This window comes from Bufo gargarizans, chromosome 1 (assembly GCF_014858855.1).
Source record: "Bufo gargarizans isolate SCDJY-AF-19 chromosome 1, ASM1485885v1, whole genome shotgun sequence".
In the NCBI taxonomy this organism is placed as follows: Eukaryota; Metazoa; Chordata; class Amphibia; order Anura; family Bufonidae; genus Bufo; species Bufo gargarizans.
Window position 1 is genome coordinate 396,833,340 of NC_058080.1, and position 14,566 is coordinate 396,847,905.

At 42.9% G+C, this 14,566-nt stretch overlaps 1 protein-coding gene across 1 annotated transcript in view; it reads left to right on the plus strand.

The window, feature by feature from the left end:
• LOC122920961 (maternal embryonic leucine zipper kinase-like) overlaps positions 1–14,566 on the plus strand; it is a 68,939-nt gene that overhangs the window by 31,880 nt on the left and 22,493 nt on the right. Inside the window, exons 5-12 of the mRNA XM_044270811.1 lie at positions 400–543; positions 635–703; positions 1,474–1,566; positions 3,666–3,764; positions 3,843–3,911; positions 4,052–4,150; positions 4,675–4,761; positions 14,346–14,474. Of these exons, the coding sequence (XP_044126746.1) occupies positions 400–543; positions 635–703; positions 1,474–1,566; positions 3,666–3,764; positions 3,843–3,911; positions 4,052–4,150; positions 4,675–4,761; positions 14,346–14,474 (789 nt within the window). The remainder of the gene's footprint in view (positions 1–399; positions 544–634; positions 704–1,473; positions 1,567–3,665; positions 3,765–3,842; positions 3,912–4,051; positions 4,151–4,674; positions 4,762–14,345; positions 14,475–14,566) is intronic.

Consider the following 14,566-nt stretch of genomic DNA (forward strand, 5'->3'; position numbering starts at 1 on the left):
CGAATGGTGATTTCTGGTGTGGACCCATTCATTTCAGTGGGGCAGCAATAGATACAGACAGCACCCATAGTTCTGTTCGGTGTCCCTGCAAAAAAGCTAGTTGGTCCACAATCGCATACAAGAATAGACATTTCTATCATAGGGCTGGCCATGTGTGTTCTGTAGAATGTGGAACGTACACAGCCGCTACCATGTTTTGCAGATCACAAAACACTAACTGTTTTGTGAATGGACCCTTATGGTTTTCCGTCTGATTCATATTGAATTATGGATACTGTATTAGGAGATGCTTCTAGGGGGAGTGAATGTAATACATTGCTGTACAGGTAACTATATGGCAGCACATACAGGGCCTTCATCTCCATACACTGTGATAAGACAAGTGTTTTTCTCTTGCAGTACTGTCCAGGTGGAGAACTATTTGATTACATAATTGCAAAAGACCGCCTAACTGAAGATGAAGCTAGGGTGTTTTTCCGGCAGATTGTATCTGCTGTTGCTTATATTCACAGCCAAGGATATGCACACAGAGATCTAAAACCGGTGCGTTGATCATATTCTTTGTTTTCCCATTATGCATGTGATATGCTTTGCTTTGTTTTAAAAAAAAAAAAAATTATTATTTTTTTTGTAGGAAAATCTACTTATTGATGAAGATCAGAACCTGAAATTAATAGACTTTGGGCTTTGCGCAAAGCCAAAGGTATAAAAGTGCTGATGGCAAACAGTATTCTTTTTTTTTTGTAATGGGGGGGGGAACACATCAGGAAGATACATTTTATTTAAATTATTTATTTTTCCTATTTTAATCAATTAAAAATTATGTGAACACTAGTGCCCTCTACTGCTAAGTCTGGTGACTACAGCCAAGATCTCAAATCAAAACCTATAAAATCTCTTCGGTTAAACATTAGGCAAAACCGGTGTTACTTTGAATGTCTGTACGTCAGTAAATGTTTAATACATAATTTTATGAAATACAAGCCGTTCAGGCTTGTATATTCTGTATGCAGTGTATAGTGTGTCTTGGTATGAAAAAGTGACATCCTGACCTCCTAGCTGGGATAGAAAGACACTAATCCAACCAGCTACTTCACTATATAACATATACTGTACTGAAGGTTCGTTATACTTTAGCCATCATACGTGTTTTTGGCCTTTTTACAGGAGTTATGCAACTGGTTTAAAAAAAAAAAAAAAAAAAACAGTAGTAACCTCTCTCCCACAACATGCGCACCGCCCACTACCACCACTATCCGAGAACTTTTGGATTGCAAAGATTTGGTGGCCCAGCAGTCATGTGCCATACTTTTGCTCTCATCATCACTTAACCATGATGCCAGTAGTACAGCAAGTGGCGACTGCTCAAAATCTGTCCAGTGGTAATGTCGGGGAGCACCTCTAGAATGGCAGTACTGTGGGTACTATATATAAACTTGCTGCAGTATACTTTTCCCTTCCTTCCTTCTATAGGGTGGCATGGATTATCACTTAATGACCTGTTGTGGAAGCCCAGCATATGCAGCTCCTGAACTCATACAGGGAAAAGCTTATATTGGCTCTGAGGTAAGTCACTGGATATAAGAACATAGCTGTGGTTAGGAGGTAGTTTAAATTTGTTCTCTGGGACTTAAAGGGGTTATGCCATGAATAATGAAAAAAATACAAATTGGACATCGTACAGTACATGACAACCTCTTTCTTACAAAGCTAGAACCAGCCCTGTACCTCACATGGATCCAGAGATCTCCCCATTCATTGCTCTGCTGGATTATCAAGCTGACAGCTCACGGGGAGTGTCTTTTCCAGTATAGCTAAGGGGGCGTGTCCATGGTCTCCCTTTCACAGCTCAGGAGGCAGATGAATGATGAAACTGAGCATGTGCGGCCTGATCAGTGAGCAGGTCAAAGAAATTTAAGTGGCACTATAAAGATACTTCTTTTTTTTTTTTTTTTTTTTTTTTATTACATGCCATTACAAAATTATTAAGGTCTAGGTGCTGGTTTGAAAAGTAGAATATTTTTTGTGGAACAACCCCTTTAAAAATTGCTGACCTATTCACAGGACTGCACAGGGTCTGACTCCCTGTCAGTCAGGTGTTGGAAGGGGCTGGGGCGTTTGTGCCGGCACAATATCCTTTTTCCTTTGCCTGTAATGTTGTGTCCACTGGTTAAATGTCCTTTGTGCAACTCTGTCCTATCCAAATAAATGGGACTGAGCTGCGATACCAAGCACAGGCACTATACAGTGTACGGTGCTTTGCTTGGTACACTATGAAGAGGGCATAATGCTTGTCTGAGCAGTGCAGACCTTTTAAACTTGTGATCAGGAAGGGTGCTTAGGCGTTGGATCTGCACTGATCAAATATTGATAACCTGGGGGGAGGTCATCAGTGTTTTTATTTTATTAATTTTTTAGTTTTTATATATTAGTGCATTGTACTTATAATGAGCAAATTTTTTTATATTTTTTTTTTTTTCCATTTTATCTTTATTAAAAATATGGAGTACTTTTCTCTGTACAGAGCTGAGATGCTCTACTAGCTGGATCTGAATGTTCTCTCTGCTCTGTCAGGTAGACAGCTGATGGGCTCCTTATCTCTGCTCTCTGACATTATAAACACTCATTTTATAGCTCAGTTCTTATCTTGCTGATAAGAATGTGGCTTAAAGAGGACCTTTCATGGGGTTTATATGTTAGAAACTGGTATGCTTACCAGATAGGACGGCCTCTACAGCACTATTTTATTTTTATCCCTCTAAAATACCCCTCCTTTCCGGCGCTGTGTCCACCGGGAGGGAGGAGGAGACAGCCGCGTTTCTCAATGAGCGTCTCCTTCTCCCTGGCTGTAGTCCGGTCCAGTCGCAGTGGAGAACGTCACAGCAAGAGAGAAAAAAAAACACCTCTCCTTCCTTGGCTGAAAAAAAAAAAAAAAGTGCAGGCATTTGTAGGGGCTGCTCCTATCTGGTAAGCATGTCAGTTTCTAACATAAACCCATGAAAGGTCCTCTTTAAATAACTGTTTGACATGGGATGAGTGAACTTGATGTTTTCAGGTTCGGTGGAAAGTCCTGTCCTACATAACGGAAACCGTCCGGATCCGTTATGCTGCCCATAGGCTTCTGTTATTGCGGTATACCTGTTAAATGCTACCGTGGTGCATTCCGTAATTGAATTCAGTTATATTCCGTGATCATGAAATCCATAACCACCGAACCTGAACTTGCAAACATAAAGTTCGATCATCCCTATTTATAACCTCTTAATAATTTTAGCAATAAGGGTTATGAGATGACGGCACAAAGTGGAAGTAGGATGCACACAGCTAGAAAAACGGTTAACCCTTTGTGACAGAATGGCTCAATTTTTTTTATTTTTTTTCATAACGACTAATTGAAATTTTTTTATTTTTAGCCCCAAATAAGTAAAATTCAATCCTAAAACAAAATTGTCCAGAAAGGTGTACATAGCCTTTAAATCCTGGAAAATACTTTTTAAAGATATTGGCTAAAACTGGGGCACAGGCCGGGAATGGTCTAAAGTTTTTTATCTTTTAATCCCATTTAACAATGTAAAAAGATATGATGTTGGAATAGACTTTACCATAGAGTTAAATGTATAAGCTGTGAAATTTGCTGAGCCAAGAATAACCTTGTATACTTGCAGGCGGACATATGGAGCATGGGAGTGCTGATGTATGCACTAATGTGTGGCTATCTTCCATTTGATGATGACAATGTCATGGCTTTGTATAAAAAGATAATGGTAAGTTATTGGCTTGTTATCTTATTAATTCCAGCTCATTATTTCCAGTAACTTACAGGTCTGTTTTTCTTTCTGCAGCGAGGAAAATATGAAATCCCAAAATGGCTTTCACCTGGCAGTGTGCTGCTGCTTAGTCAAATGCTTCAGGTAATGACCACTTTTCACATATGATCTTGTACTTGTAATGCTTCAAAATCAGTGCAGATGATTGCTTCCTAGGTAATGTAATTCATATCTGTTGCAAATATAAAGTTGGGACTTAAAATATATTTTATGTTGTCTCCTAGGTGGATCCCAAAAAAAGAATTTCAGTGAAGCATCTTTTGAGACACCCATGGCTCATGCCAGGTTACCACTGTCCTGTCGAATGGTATAGTAAATGCCCTGTGAGTCTTCCCACAGGAAAACCTCATTGATCTGATATTGCTCTGCGTACATCAGGAGAGATTTACTAAACAATATAAGCAACATATTTTATTGTGAACCAGTCTTCAGTTAATGAAGAGAGCCATATTTAGCATAGTTTGTATACCAGACATCCGTCCATCCAGTCCAGCCTCTGATCCTGCAAGTTGATCCGAGGAAGGCAAAAAAATAAAATTTGGGTGGAAACCAATTATCGTTATTTTAGGGGAAAAATTCCTTCCCGACTCTAATCCGTCAATCGGAATAACAATCCTAGCCAGCTCTCAGCTTCTGTCGCTATGGGGAAATATTTATGGCCTATTCAGTTGATCCCTCTGTTCCAGCGCCTCTTCTCCAACTTGATTTGTTTTCCTGATTTTATCATGTTTGGAATATGGTCATGGCTGCAGCGGCGTGGAATAGTGGCGCTTGAACAGGGAGTAGAAGAGGTAGTGGGTTCTTAGAAAGTCATTTGAACTAATTGTTTTATTTGTTCTGCACTTAGCTTGGATACATTGATGAAGATTGCATTACAGAACTATCGGTGTATAACAAGCACAGTAAAGAAACCATGTCTCGTCTCATCTCGGAGGTAAACTGCTGTTTCTACCATCTGTTGGGGGGGGGGGGGGGTTCAATGGCATGGGGTGCCAGATAGTTGTAAAGGAGGAGGAATGCAGCACACTGTTGTAGAATTTGGAATAGCTGGTTGGAGGAGGCAGTTATTTACAGCAGGTAACCTCTTAAACTCCAAGAGGCAGAGCACACCTCATCAAAGTAGCTACTAAGTGCTAAGCCCAAAACTACATCCCAACCCTGCTCAGGGGCAGCAGCACCACAGCTAAGAGCTGCTAGCTGCTCAACATATCAGAAGTTGCTCCTGCTTTTCATTGCATTGCTAATTTAAGACAGTCCCTCTTGCATGGAAAAACCTCACCCGTGCTATCTTCACACTACAATATGTTAGAATGGTCAGAGCTACTTTACTCTTATGATCCAGCTAGGAGGAGGAGGAGGAGGGTGGTGAGAGCAGGACAAGCACTGAAGACTCCTAAGGCTCCATTCAGTCGTCCATAAGTGTTTTGCAGATCCGCAAAACACTGACACTGGCAATGTGCGTTCCGCACATTGCCGGCACTAATAGAATATGCCTAATCTTGTCCGCAATTGCGGACAAGAATAGGACATGTTCTATTTTTTTTTTTCGGGAGCGGAAATGCGGACCCCCATCGTGCAGCCCTGTAGAAATGAATTTGACCACGTATGAGCCGCAAAAAATGCTAATCAGACGCAGGCTAAAAATGCGTCTGTTTTGCATGAGACCTAAAATGTTTTTTTTTTTTTTTTTTTTTTTTTTTTTTTTGGTGTGTGTGTATTGTTAGTGTTTGCAACTTATTTGTATGCTGTCTGATGGAGAGGGGATTAATAACAACATGCACAGATATGCATGTTGCCTATCCCCCTGGGGTCATGTGCACTTTTACAGGGAGAGGAATATTTACAGTATCTCTCCTCCTCCCTGCCAACTGCTGGCACGTTCCCTCCCCTTCCCCCAGTCTATCCTCCTCCATGCTAAATGAGAATATAGCTGGCTGAAGGGCAGGGAGGGTAGTATCTTAGGCTAGATGGCTAGAGAGACGAGCCAGGATTTATTGTACAGCTGAAAATATATCTATATATTTTAAGCTTATAACTGGAATTGTGGTGGTGCTAGCCATGATGCAGCTTTTAGAAATCTGATTGAGAGAGATACAGCTATTGCAGTGAGCCTGGTCTTTTGTTAAATGCTTGGAAGAACAAGACCTGGCTTGTATATGTAGTAGCTACACGTATAAGATATGTCCTTGGCTCATAAAGGGAAACACTTTGAAGACGTGAGATTAGAGATGGCCTTGCGGTTCGTCCGGCGGTTGTTTCGCGGCGAACTTACTGCCCACTGGTTGAACCTTCTGACGGCTGTCAAGCATGTAACCCGTGGCATCTGTGTGGATTTGGTGTTACCGCCACGGATTGCATGCAGGCCTGCCTCTTCTCCTCCATCCTCCGTCTCCTCCTCGGCTGACTCGTCCTTTTCCACTGCTAACACCTCTTCCGATGCACCTTCCAAGCTCCCCAGAACCTGTGAGACGTTGCCATGCTGTGCTGTGGCTGTTGTGCCCGGAAGCCAAGAGCCACACCGGTCCTGCACTGCTTTCAGCTCTGCTGTCACAGGCCGATCAGTGTCTCACCCCACTCAATTTGACAGTTTGTAAAGTGGTGTGCGACAACTGTGCCAATCTGCTGAGCTACTCCATCTGAGAAGTCAGCAGCAGTCTGAAGAGTAGGATGGTGGCTGGGGGGAGGAGGAGTAAGAAGAGCAGACTTTGAGGGGGACTTTTTAGGGAGGACAACATTCTCCTGGGCGATGAGCCAGGGCCTTCCACCGCTTGCAAATGAGGGGGCCTGCTCCAGTGTTTGAAGAGGGACCCCCGTATAAAAAGCATAAAGGTCAAGGTCCAGTACTGGGTGGCAACGTACTTAGACCCCCGGTACAAACACAAAATGGCGGACATGTTACCAGCATCAGAGGGCTGTCAGAATGCAGCATTTCCAGGCCTTGCAACGAGAGATGCTGCATTCTGCTGTTGCAGGCTCTAGCTGTGGGTGGAAATTGCTCTGCCAAACAGGTGCGGCTACCAATCCTACAGCGCATGCAAGAAGAGGGTGGTTTGAAGATGTGTTGGTCACTTCGCATATGAGATTATTCTTACAGCCAACTTATCAAGACTCCCTCCGGATCCAGCCTCAGGGAACGCCTAGACCGACGGGTGTCCAACTGTAGGGTTAATGGCCGATGTGGACGCTCTAAGTGAGGAACCCCTGGACTACTGGGTGTGCAGGCTTGACCTGTGGCCAGAGCTGGCACAATTTGCCATCGAACTCTTTGCTTGCCCCACGTCAAGTGTCCTGTCCGAAAGGACGTTCAGCGCAGCAGGGGGGATTGTGACCGATAAGTGCACTCGCCTAGCTCACGACAGTGTGGACTACCTCACATTTTCTGAAAATGAATGAGGCATGGATCTCGGAGGAATTCAACACCTGTGACGACCATGTGTAATTGAATTTCCTCATGCCTGCCCACAAATATCTGCCCCGACCCAGAACAAGAAATGTTCCTTGTCTTGTGTGTATATACAGTGGCATAAAAGGCTTTTTCTGTCAGGTGAATGCCTAATTTCTGGGGCCTCTACTCCTGTGGCCTAAAATAAAAATTTTCTATGCATCAGCAGGACACATTTTTGACAGTTTCCCTTTTAAGGTGCATAAAACTGGCCCCTGATTTTAAAATGCATATTTTTTTTGTGGGAATTTTTGCCATTGATCCCCCTCTGGTATGTCACTGTCCATGTTGTGGGATTATTTGTGCACTTCTAGTAAGTATTTGCTGGCTGCCAATATGACCTGAAGGATTTTCAGGTTCGCCTGCCATTAAAGTGAATAGGGCCCGCTGCGAACGCGCTGTTCGAACATTTGATTGCGTCCTCTGTGACCAAAAAAAACTTGAAGGGGTTGTCCCTTAAAAATATTGTACAGTTTTCAAACCGTATATCAATCTGAATACTTTTGTTATTTTGTGTAATTAAGAACTTGGAATAGCCCTTTGTCATTCAATAAAACGTATCTGTTTAGTGACCCTAAACACTGTTTATTTTTCACATAAGCCCTTCTGTGGGCTTCCGAGTCTGTGCTTCCGCTCCGCAAAAGATAGGATATGTCCTATCTTTTGTGTAAAATGAGTGAAACTGGATCGCACATCCTTAATACTATGCTTTTATCTAATAACTGCCTCTCAGAGCAATTTATCATATACCTACCCCTATGTTGCATGCTGTACATGAGGCATTAGTATACAATTTGATAAAAGAAATCATAGACCTACTCGCCACAACAAGGTTGCCTCTTTGAATGCAAACCTACTGTACTCTAAATTTAGCGCGGCGACCACTGGCAAACCCCCCCCCCCCCCCCCCCCCCCCCCCCCCCCGCTTTCTGGTAAAGCCACCATGGCACTGGTCCGCACCAGCACAGCACCAAAGCAACAATTGCCACCACGCAGTACTGTACCATCTGAGAGGAGGTAGGAATTTTTACACCCTCAGGGCTCATTCACACGACCGTTTTTGAGTTCCGTATTAGGGCCGCAGCGACCGATTATTTGAATAATCGATTAGTTGTCAATTTCATCGCTTAATCAGGAAAAACGCCAAAATGACAAAGTGTTTATGATTTTACTTGGAAAATTATGTTCAAAGTTGGATGACACTGCTATAGGGAGGGATCTGTGGATGACACAGATCTCCCAATACACCGGCCCCACTGCTCACAGCAGTAGAATATCTAAAGAGTATTCCTTAACTGGCAATAACTTTTTACTTAAACTTTATTACCTTACAAATACAATGAAGCTCCAGTAACGGGCAGAGCGTGCGGTGGCATAACGTCACTTACTCACATGACGCGCCTGCTCCGCCCACTTTATAAATGGAGCAGGCGCGTCACGCGAGTGATGTTAAGCCGCCTGTTACCGGAGCTTCATTGTAAGGTAATAAAGATGCGCTGATTTACAGTTCAAGTAAATGTTACTGCCGGTTAAGAACCCGCAGGCATAGCGCCTGACCGCCCGCATATCAATGAATCAGTCAATTATTCGATAACAGGATTTGTTGTCAACTAATCCAGTTTTTTAAATTATCGATAACTTTGATTAATCGTTGCAGCCCTAGTCCGTATATGGAACCATTCATTTCAATGGTTTCGCAAAAAAAAAAAAAATAATATACTCCGTATGCTTTCCGTTCCATTCAACGATAGAACATGTCCTATTATTGCCCGCAAATCGCGTTCCGTGGCTCCATTCAAGTCAATGGGTCTGCAAAAAAAAAAAACTGAACACATACGGAATGTACTCCGTATTCTTTCCGTTTTTGCGGAACCATCTATTGAAAAGTTTATGCCCAGCCGAATTTTTTTCTATGTAATTACTGTATATGCCAAAGGGGAAAAACTGAACCTGAAACAAAAACCGGAAAAAGCCATACGGTCGTGTGAACGAGCCCTTATGCAGACTCCTACTAATTAAAAACACCTGGGCCGAATGGGGAGGAGTGCTGATACCAGACGGAGAAAAGGCAAAGATTCTACAAAATGTGTAAAATATAAGGGTGAAACTGGATCGCACATCTTCAATACTATGCTTTTATCTAAGAACTGCTTCTCAGCCTAATTAACATCGCTTCTGTCCTATCTTTTGCCATATATTTTGGATCGTGGACCCATTCAAGTCATTGGGTCAACACCGCGATGCAGCGTTCTCACGGCTGGTGCCCGTATTTTGCATACCCACGGTCCACAACATGGACACGGCGGTCATATTGTCATAAATCAGATGTGACAGAAAATAGTGTTTAATAGCTGAACATTCTAGCTTTATGTACATACAGCATACAAATAAAAGTACATTATTTTAATTAACTTTCTATGTAGAGAAAAAAACTTATCATTCAGGCTCTTTTCAGAGTAAGCTGTCATGTCAGAGTGCATGGAAGAATAGCACTATATGACTTGTAGTTTGCATTTATCACCAGCTTTTCCCTTTTTTTGTAGGCGCTATATCTTTTATTAGTTTTTATCTTGTGAGCAGAGACTAGCTGTTATGTCTTCCACACGTAGAGATCCTACTCTCCCATATCTCTGTAGCAGCAAAGAGGACATTATACAGCAGTAATGAGCAGTTTAGCTTTGAATCCACCACTGGGGTGAAATAGAAAACTTACTACTTGCTGCAGCAGTGTCTGTATACAGCCTCTGTGATTTCTCTTCAACAGCTTCTCCCCTCTTCATAGAATTCTATGGGCTGTAGTCTGTAACTAATCTTTATCTTTCATTTAGATGCTAGTCCATCTTCACTGATTATGGATTTCAGAATGGAGTTTAGAGTGAGTGATCACGGCCTCAGACAGCAGAGGAATCTGACAAGTGGAGAAAGAGAGGCATTTTCCTCTAAAGATCTATTACAAAGCTTATTTTCACTTGTACTTCTAGTTTTTCCATAAAAAAATGAAATAAAAAAAATTATAATTACAAGAATAGGTGTACTATTGTGGTGGCTGTGCAATGAGCAGGATACGGGTATACGCTGACGCCAAATTATGCAATGACTGGGTCAGGTGTAGATGGACTGTTTTGTTTGTGACGCCAATTGCAGCGTGCGCAGGGTACTATCAGAGGGCCCTTCCAAGGTGTTATAACACACGTCCCAGGTTAGGAATGCCAAAGTGGTGTAATGGCCTATAATGTCTCTATAGGGTGGTGGTAATTGTGTCAACTGTGTCTCCTACCTGGGTACGGCTGGACTTCTGGCTCACTTGCAATACATTTGAGTGTAGTGATAGTAGGAGTAATAGAGTAATTTTGCAGCAGAAATGATGTCCAGACCTTTAGATCAGGTTCAAACATTTTCTTTACTGATGATGACTTGAATCCAAACAGAATACAGCTTTGGTATTTGGTCCCAGCAGGTTTTGGCAATGGTTGGCAGGAATAAATCTTCTGCACTATAAATCTGGAGCTCGCAGGATAAGACGTCTGCTTAGTAGCTCTGAAACTGTAGCAGGAATTTATCTTCTGTGCTTCTCTATCTTTTGCTTTGTGAAGACTGATTAGCTGAGGAAGAATATGGCTTCTCCTAGGTCTCTGGACTTTACTCACAGGCTCTCAGGGAATGCTTTTGTCCTGGAACTTTGAAGGTTGTCTGCTTTCTTGTCATTCAGCTGAGGCTGCAGGGCTCAGCCTGGGTATGTGATCAATGTCTCAGCCGAGACAAGATCCTGGCTTTCTTCCCTATGCAGGGGGACTCCTATGCACACACCCTACCCCTAGCAGGGGGTGGGCTACACTGCCTCTAACTTCCTTCTCCACCCAAGGTGCAGGAGGTGGGAACAGTCCACACCTCCCACAGAAGGTGGAGCTAAGCTGGAATAATCCATTCCAGCCTAGATATACTAAACTGAAACTAATTCCTTACCAATCCATTGCTGCCACCTGCTGGTCAACCTGGAAAACCACAACAATAATTGTATTTAATACAGTGTTTAGATGCACATTTGTGAAGACATAATCAAAATCATATCAGATGACAAATGTAAAGGCTCTTAGAACCATCCCAAGCCGCCAGCAGTACCTGAGACTAGCCAGCAGTGTATTTCAGGCGATCATTTTCTTCCTGAAGGCAGATGCAGCAAAAGCTCTGAAAACCGTTCTTTTATCCCCCTGCCTGCGCGTTTTTCTAGTCATGCTTGAAGTCAAGGTGACCGCGCCCCCTTTCCCTGCCCCTTCGCCTGTAACTGGCAGTTCGACAAACCCAGCCGAACTCTGGTGCATTAGCGCTGTCAGTCACAGCGAAGAGGCAGGGAAGGGGGCGCGGTTACCTTGACTTCAAGCATGACTAGAAAAACGCCCGAGCAGAGGATAAAAGAAAATTTTCGGAGCTTTTGCTGCATCTGCCTTCAGGAAGAAAATGATCGTCAGAAACACGCTGCTGGCTACTCTCAGGTACTGCTGGCGGCTTGGGATGGTTTTTGGAGGTGACGGGTTCCCTTTAAAAATGAGACTTTAGCCAGTATATCCTTTATATTAAAGGGGTTGTCCGGGTTCACAGCTGAACTCGCACATACCCAGAATTTCACCCAGGCAGCCCCCCTGACAAGGGCATCGGAGCAGTTCAAAGGCATTTTGTGGAGTTCCGGTGACGAACCGAGCTCTCCATTGGGCTGCCAGGCGGAGGCTTCTGCCCAGCAGTGAGCCTGGTGATGTCACTGGCACTGATGGGTGGGCCTTAGCTCTGCCCTAGCATGTAAAACGGCTAGGGCAGCGCTAAAGCCCGCCCATCAGAGCCTGTGACGTCACCGAACACGCTGCTGGGCGGAAGCCTCCGCCCAGCAGTGTGTTTATAGTAAATAAAAGAGCCCTTGCCCAATCCTGCACAGGGCAAGGGGGAGCATCAGAGCATAAACTGCTCCGATGCTTGTCAGGGGGTGCTGCCTGGGTGAGATTATGGGTATGTCCGTGTTCAGCTCTGAACCTGGACAGCCCCTTTAAGGGCATACCTGAGCCTGTCATTCAAATTGTATAGAAAATAAATAAAACAGATGGTATGTAAATATGGATGTAATCACACATTTAGACCTCCTGCACACGACCGTATGGTTTAAACTGATCAGTTTTTCAGTTTTATTGTTTCAGTAGTGTTTCTGTTCAGTTTGGTTTCCGTTTGATCTTTTTTTTTTTTTTTTTTTTTTTTTTTTTTGTGGATCGAAAACTGAAGCATACAATAATTTTTAAAGGGAACCTGTCATCTGAATTTTGGATATAGACTGACATGGGTTGCTAGATTGCCGCTAGCACATATGCAAAATCCAGTCCCCATAGCTCTGTGCTTTTATTGTGTCCAAAAAAATTATTTTTGAGATATAGAGAGAGATGGCACTGGAGACAAGCCCGCTAGGTCCAGGGATGCAACCGCTCACCCCAGATGAACAATGACGAAAAAAGGCCAGCACTCCAGGCAAAAAAGCAATGGTGTTTAATCGCCCATGTGGATGGCAACGTTTCAGCTCAAACAAGAGCCTTTTTCAAGCGGCTTGAAAAAGGCTCTTGTTTGAGCTGAAACGTTGCCATCCACATGGGTGATTAAACACCATTGCTTTTTTGCCTGGAGTGCTGTCCTTTTTTCATCTATATAATATAATATATAAAATATCTATCTATCGCCCAGCCTGTAATCTTACAATGCACAAGCTAGCGCATGCGCAGTGTCTGCATAGTGTTCCTTCCCTGTGCTGGCATCAGCCTCAGGGAACGAACTGCGCATGCGCTAGCTCGCGTATGGCTCTGTAGCTTTGTGACGTGGGGAGCAAGGAGGAGATTCGGAGGATGAGGGGCAGTGCCAGGCTCCTTCACAGTAGGCGTGGCTGGAGTCAGAACGCCGGACTCCTCTCTCAAGCATGGCGGAGACAGGACTCCTCCTCTAAGGTTCATTTACATATCTATAAAATCGTTTGTTTTTTTGACACAATAAAAGCACACAGAGCTATGGGGACTGAGTATTGCGGATGTGGTAGCGGCGATCTAGCAGCCAATGTCCTCAGCTCTATACCCAAAATCCAGGTGACTGGTTCTCTTTAAACAGTAAGTACTTTAAAAAATTGGCCTGGGCATAACATTTTCAATAGATGGTTCAGCAAAAATGGATACTGAAGACATACGGATGCATTCGGTTATTTCTTATTATATAATAATTTTTGTGTGTGTGGGTTTTTTTTTTTTTTTTTTTTTTTCTCACCCGGATCAATTGAAACGAATGGTTCATATTCGGAACGCCAAAAATGCAGCGTAAACGGAAGAACAATGTTCGTGTGCAGGAGGCCTTATAGAAATAATCCAATTTTATTGTATCTAGAGATTATGTACAGTACAGACCACACCATTAAATGTTTTATTGGGGTGTGTGTGTTCTGTGTTGTACATGATGATAATAAATTGGAGGTATGAAGACCTCCTCCTTTTTACATGCCATCTGTGTGTTTGGTTTAGTTTTATACCAGCATGTAGGGGTTTTGCATCTTGTGGTGTCCTTGTTTTTGTGTATCCTGTTTTTAAAAATTTAAATGAGTTACTCTTTTAAAGTGGCACTATTCTTTGGGGAAACTTTTTTTTTTTTTTTTATAGGTCATGGGGTATTCTGATAATTTCAAGTTAACCCACCCTCCCTTCTGCAGGAGATGGAATGGAGACAGGTCCGTAGACTTTCTGTTGAGTCGATCTCCTGCAGTGAGTGCGCTAGATGAGAGCTTCTCTAGTGATTGCCATGGTTCTCTGCGCTCCGACCCCCTATTGATCAAAACTTTTGATACACTTGATGTATCAAAACTTTTCCCCTAAGTACAATGCCACAATAACTGCTCAAATGTTTGCAATGTGAGAATTCCTTTGCGCTAATATTGTGCTGTGATGAAAAGCTGGACTTCTAAAGTGGCCAGTGGCTTAATTAAATCTCGCCAGCAATTTTTTTAATTATTTATTTATTTATTTATTTTTTGGGCCTTCAACCATTTTGATTTACGAATTATTCAATTCTAGTGGAATTATGATCACACAACAGCCACTTATCTACTGCTTCAAACTAAGAAAAACCGTGGGAAGCCTGTTCGCTTGGTACGCTCTTCAGCTGCTGTGGAGCCCTGTGGTTCAAGATTTAAAGAGCTTGGGGTATGTGATTTGTCTAAATATAAGTAATTCTCTAATTAATCCTCCTTATAGTATGCACTGTACATCAGCGGTATTTTGGTGTTAGATTTTAA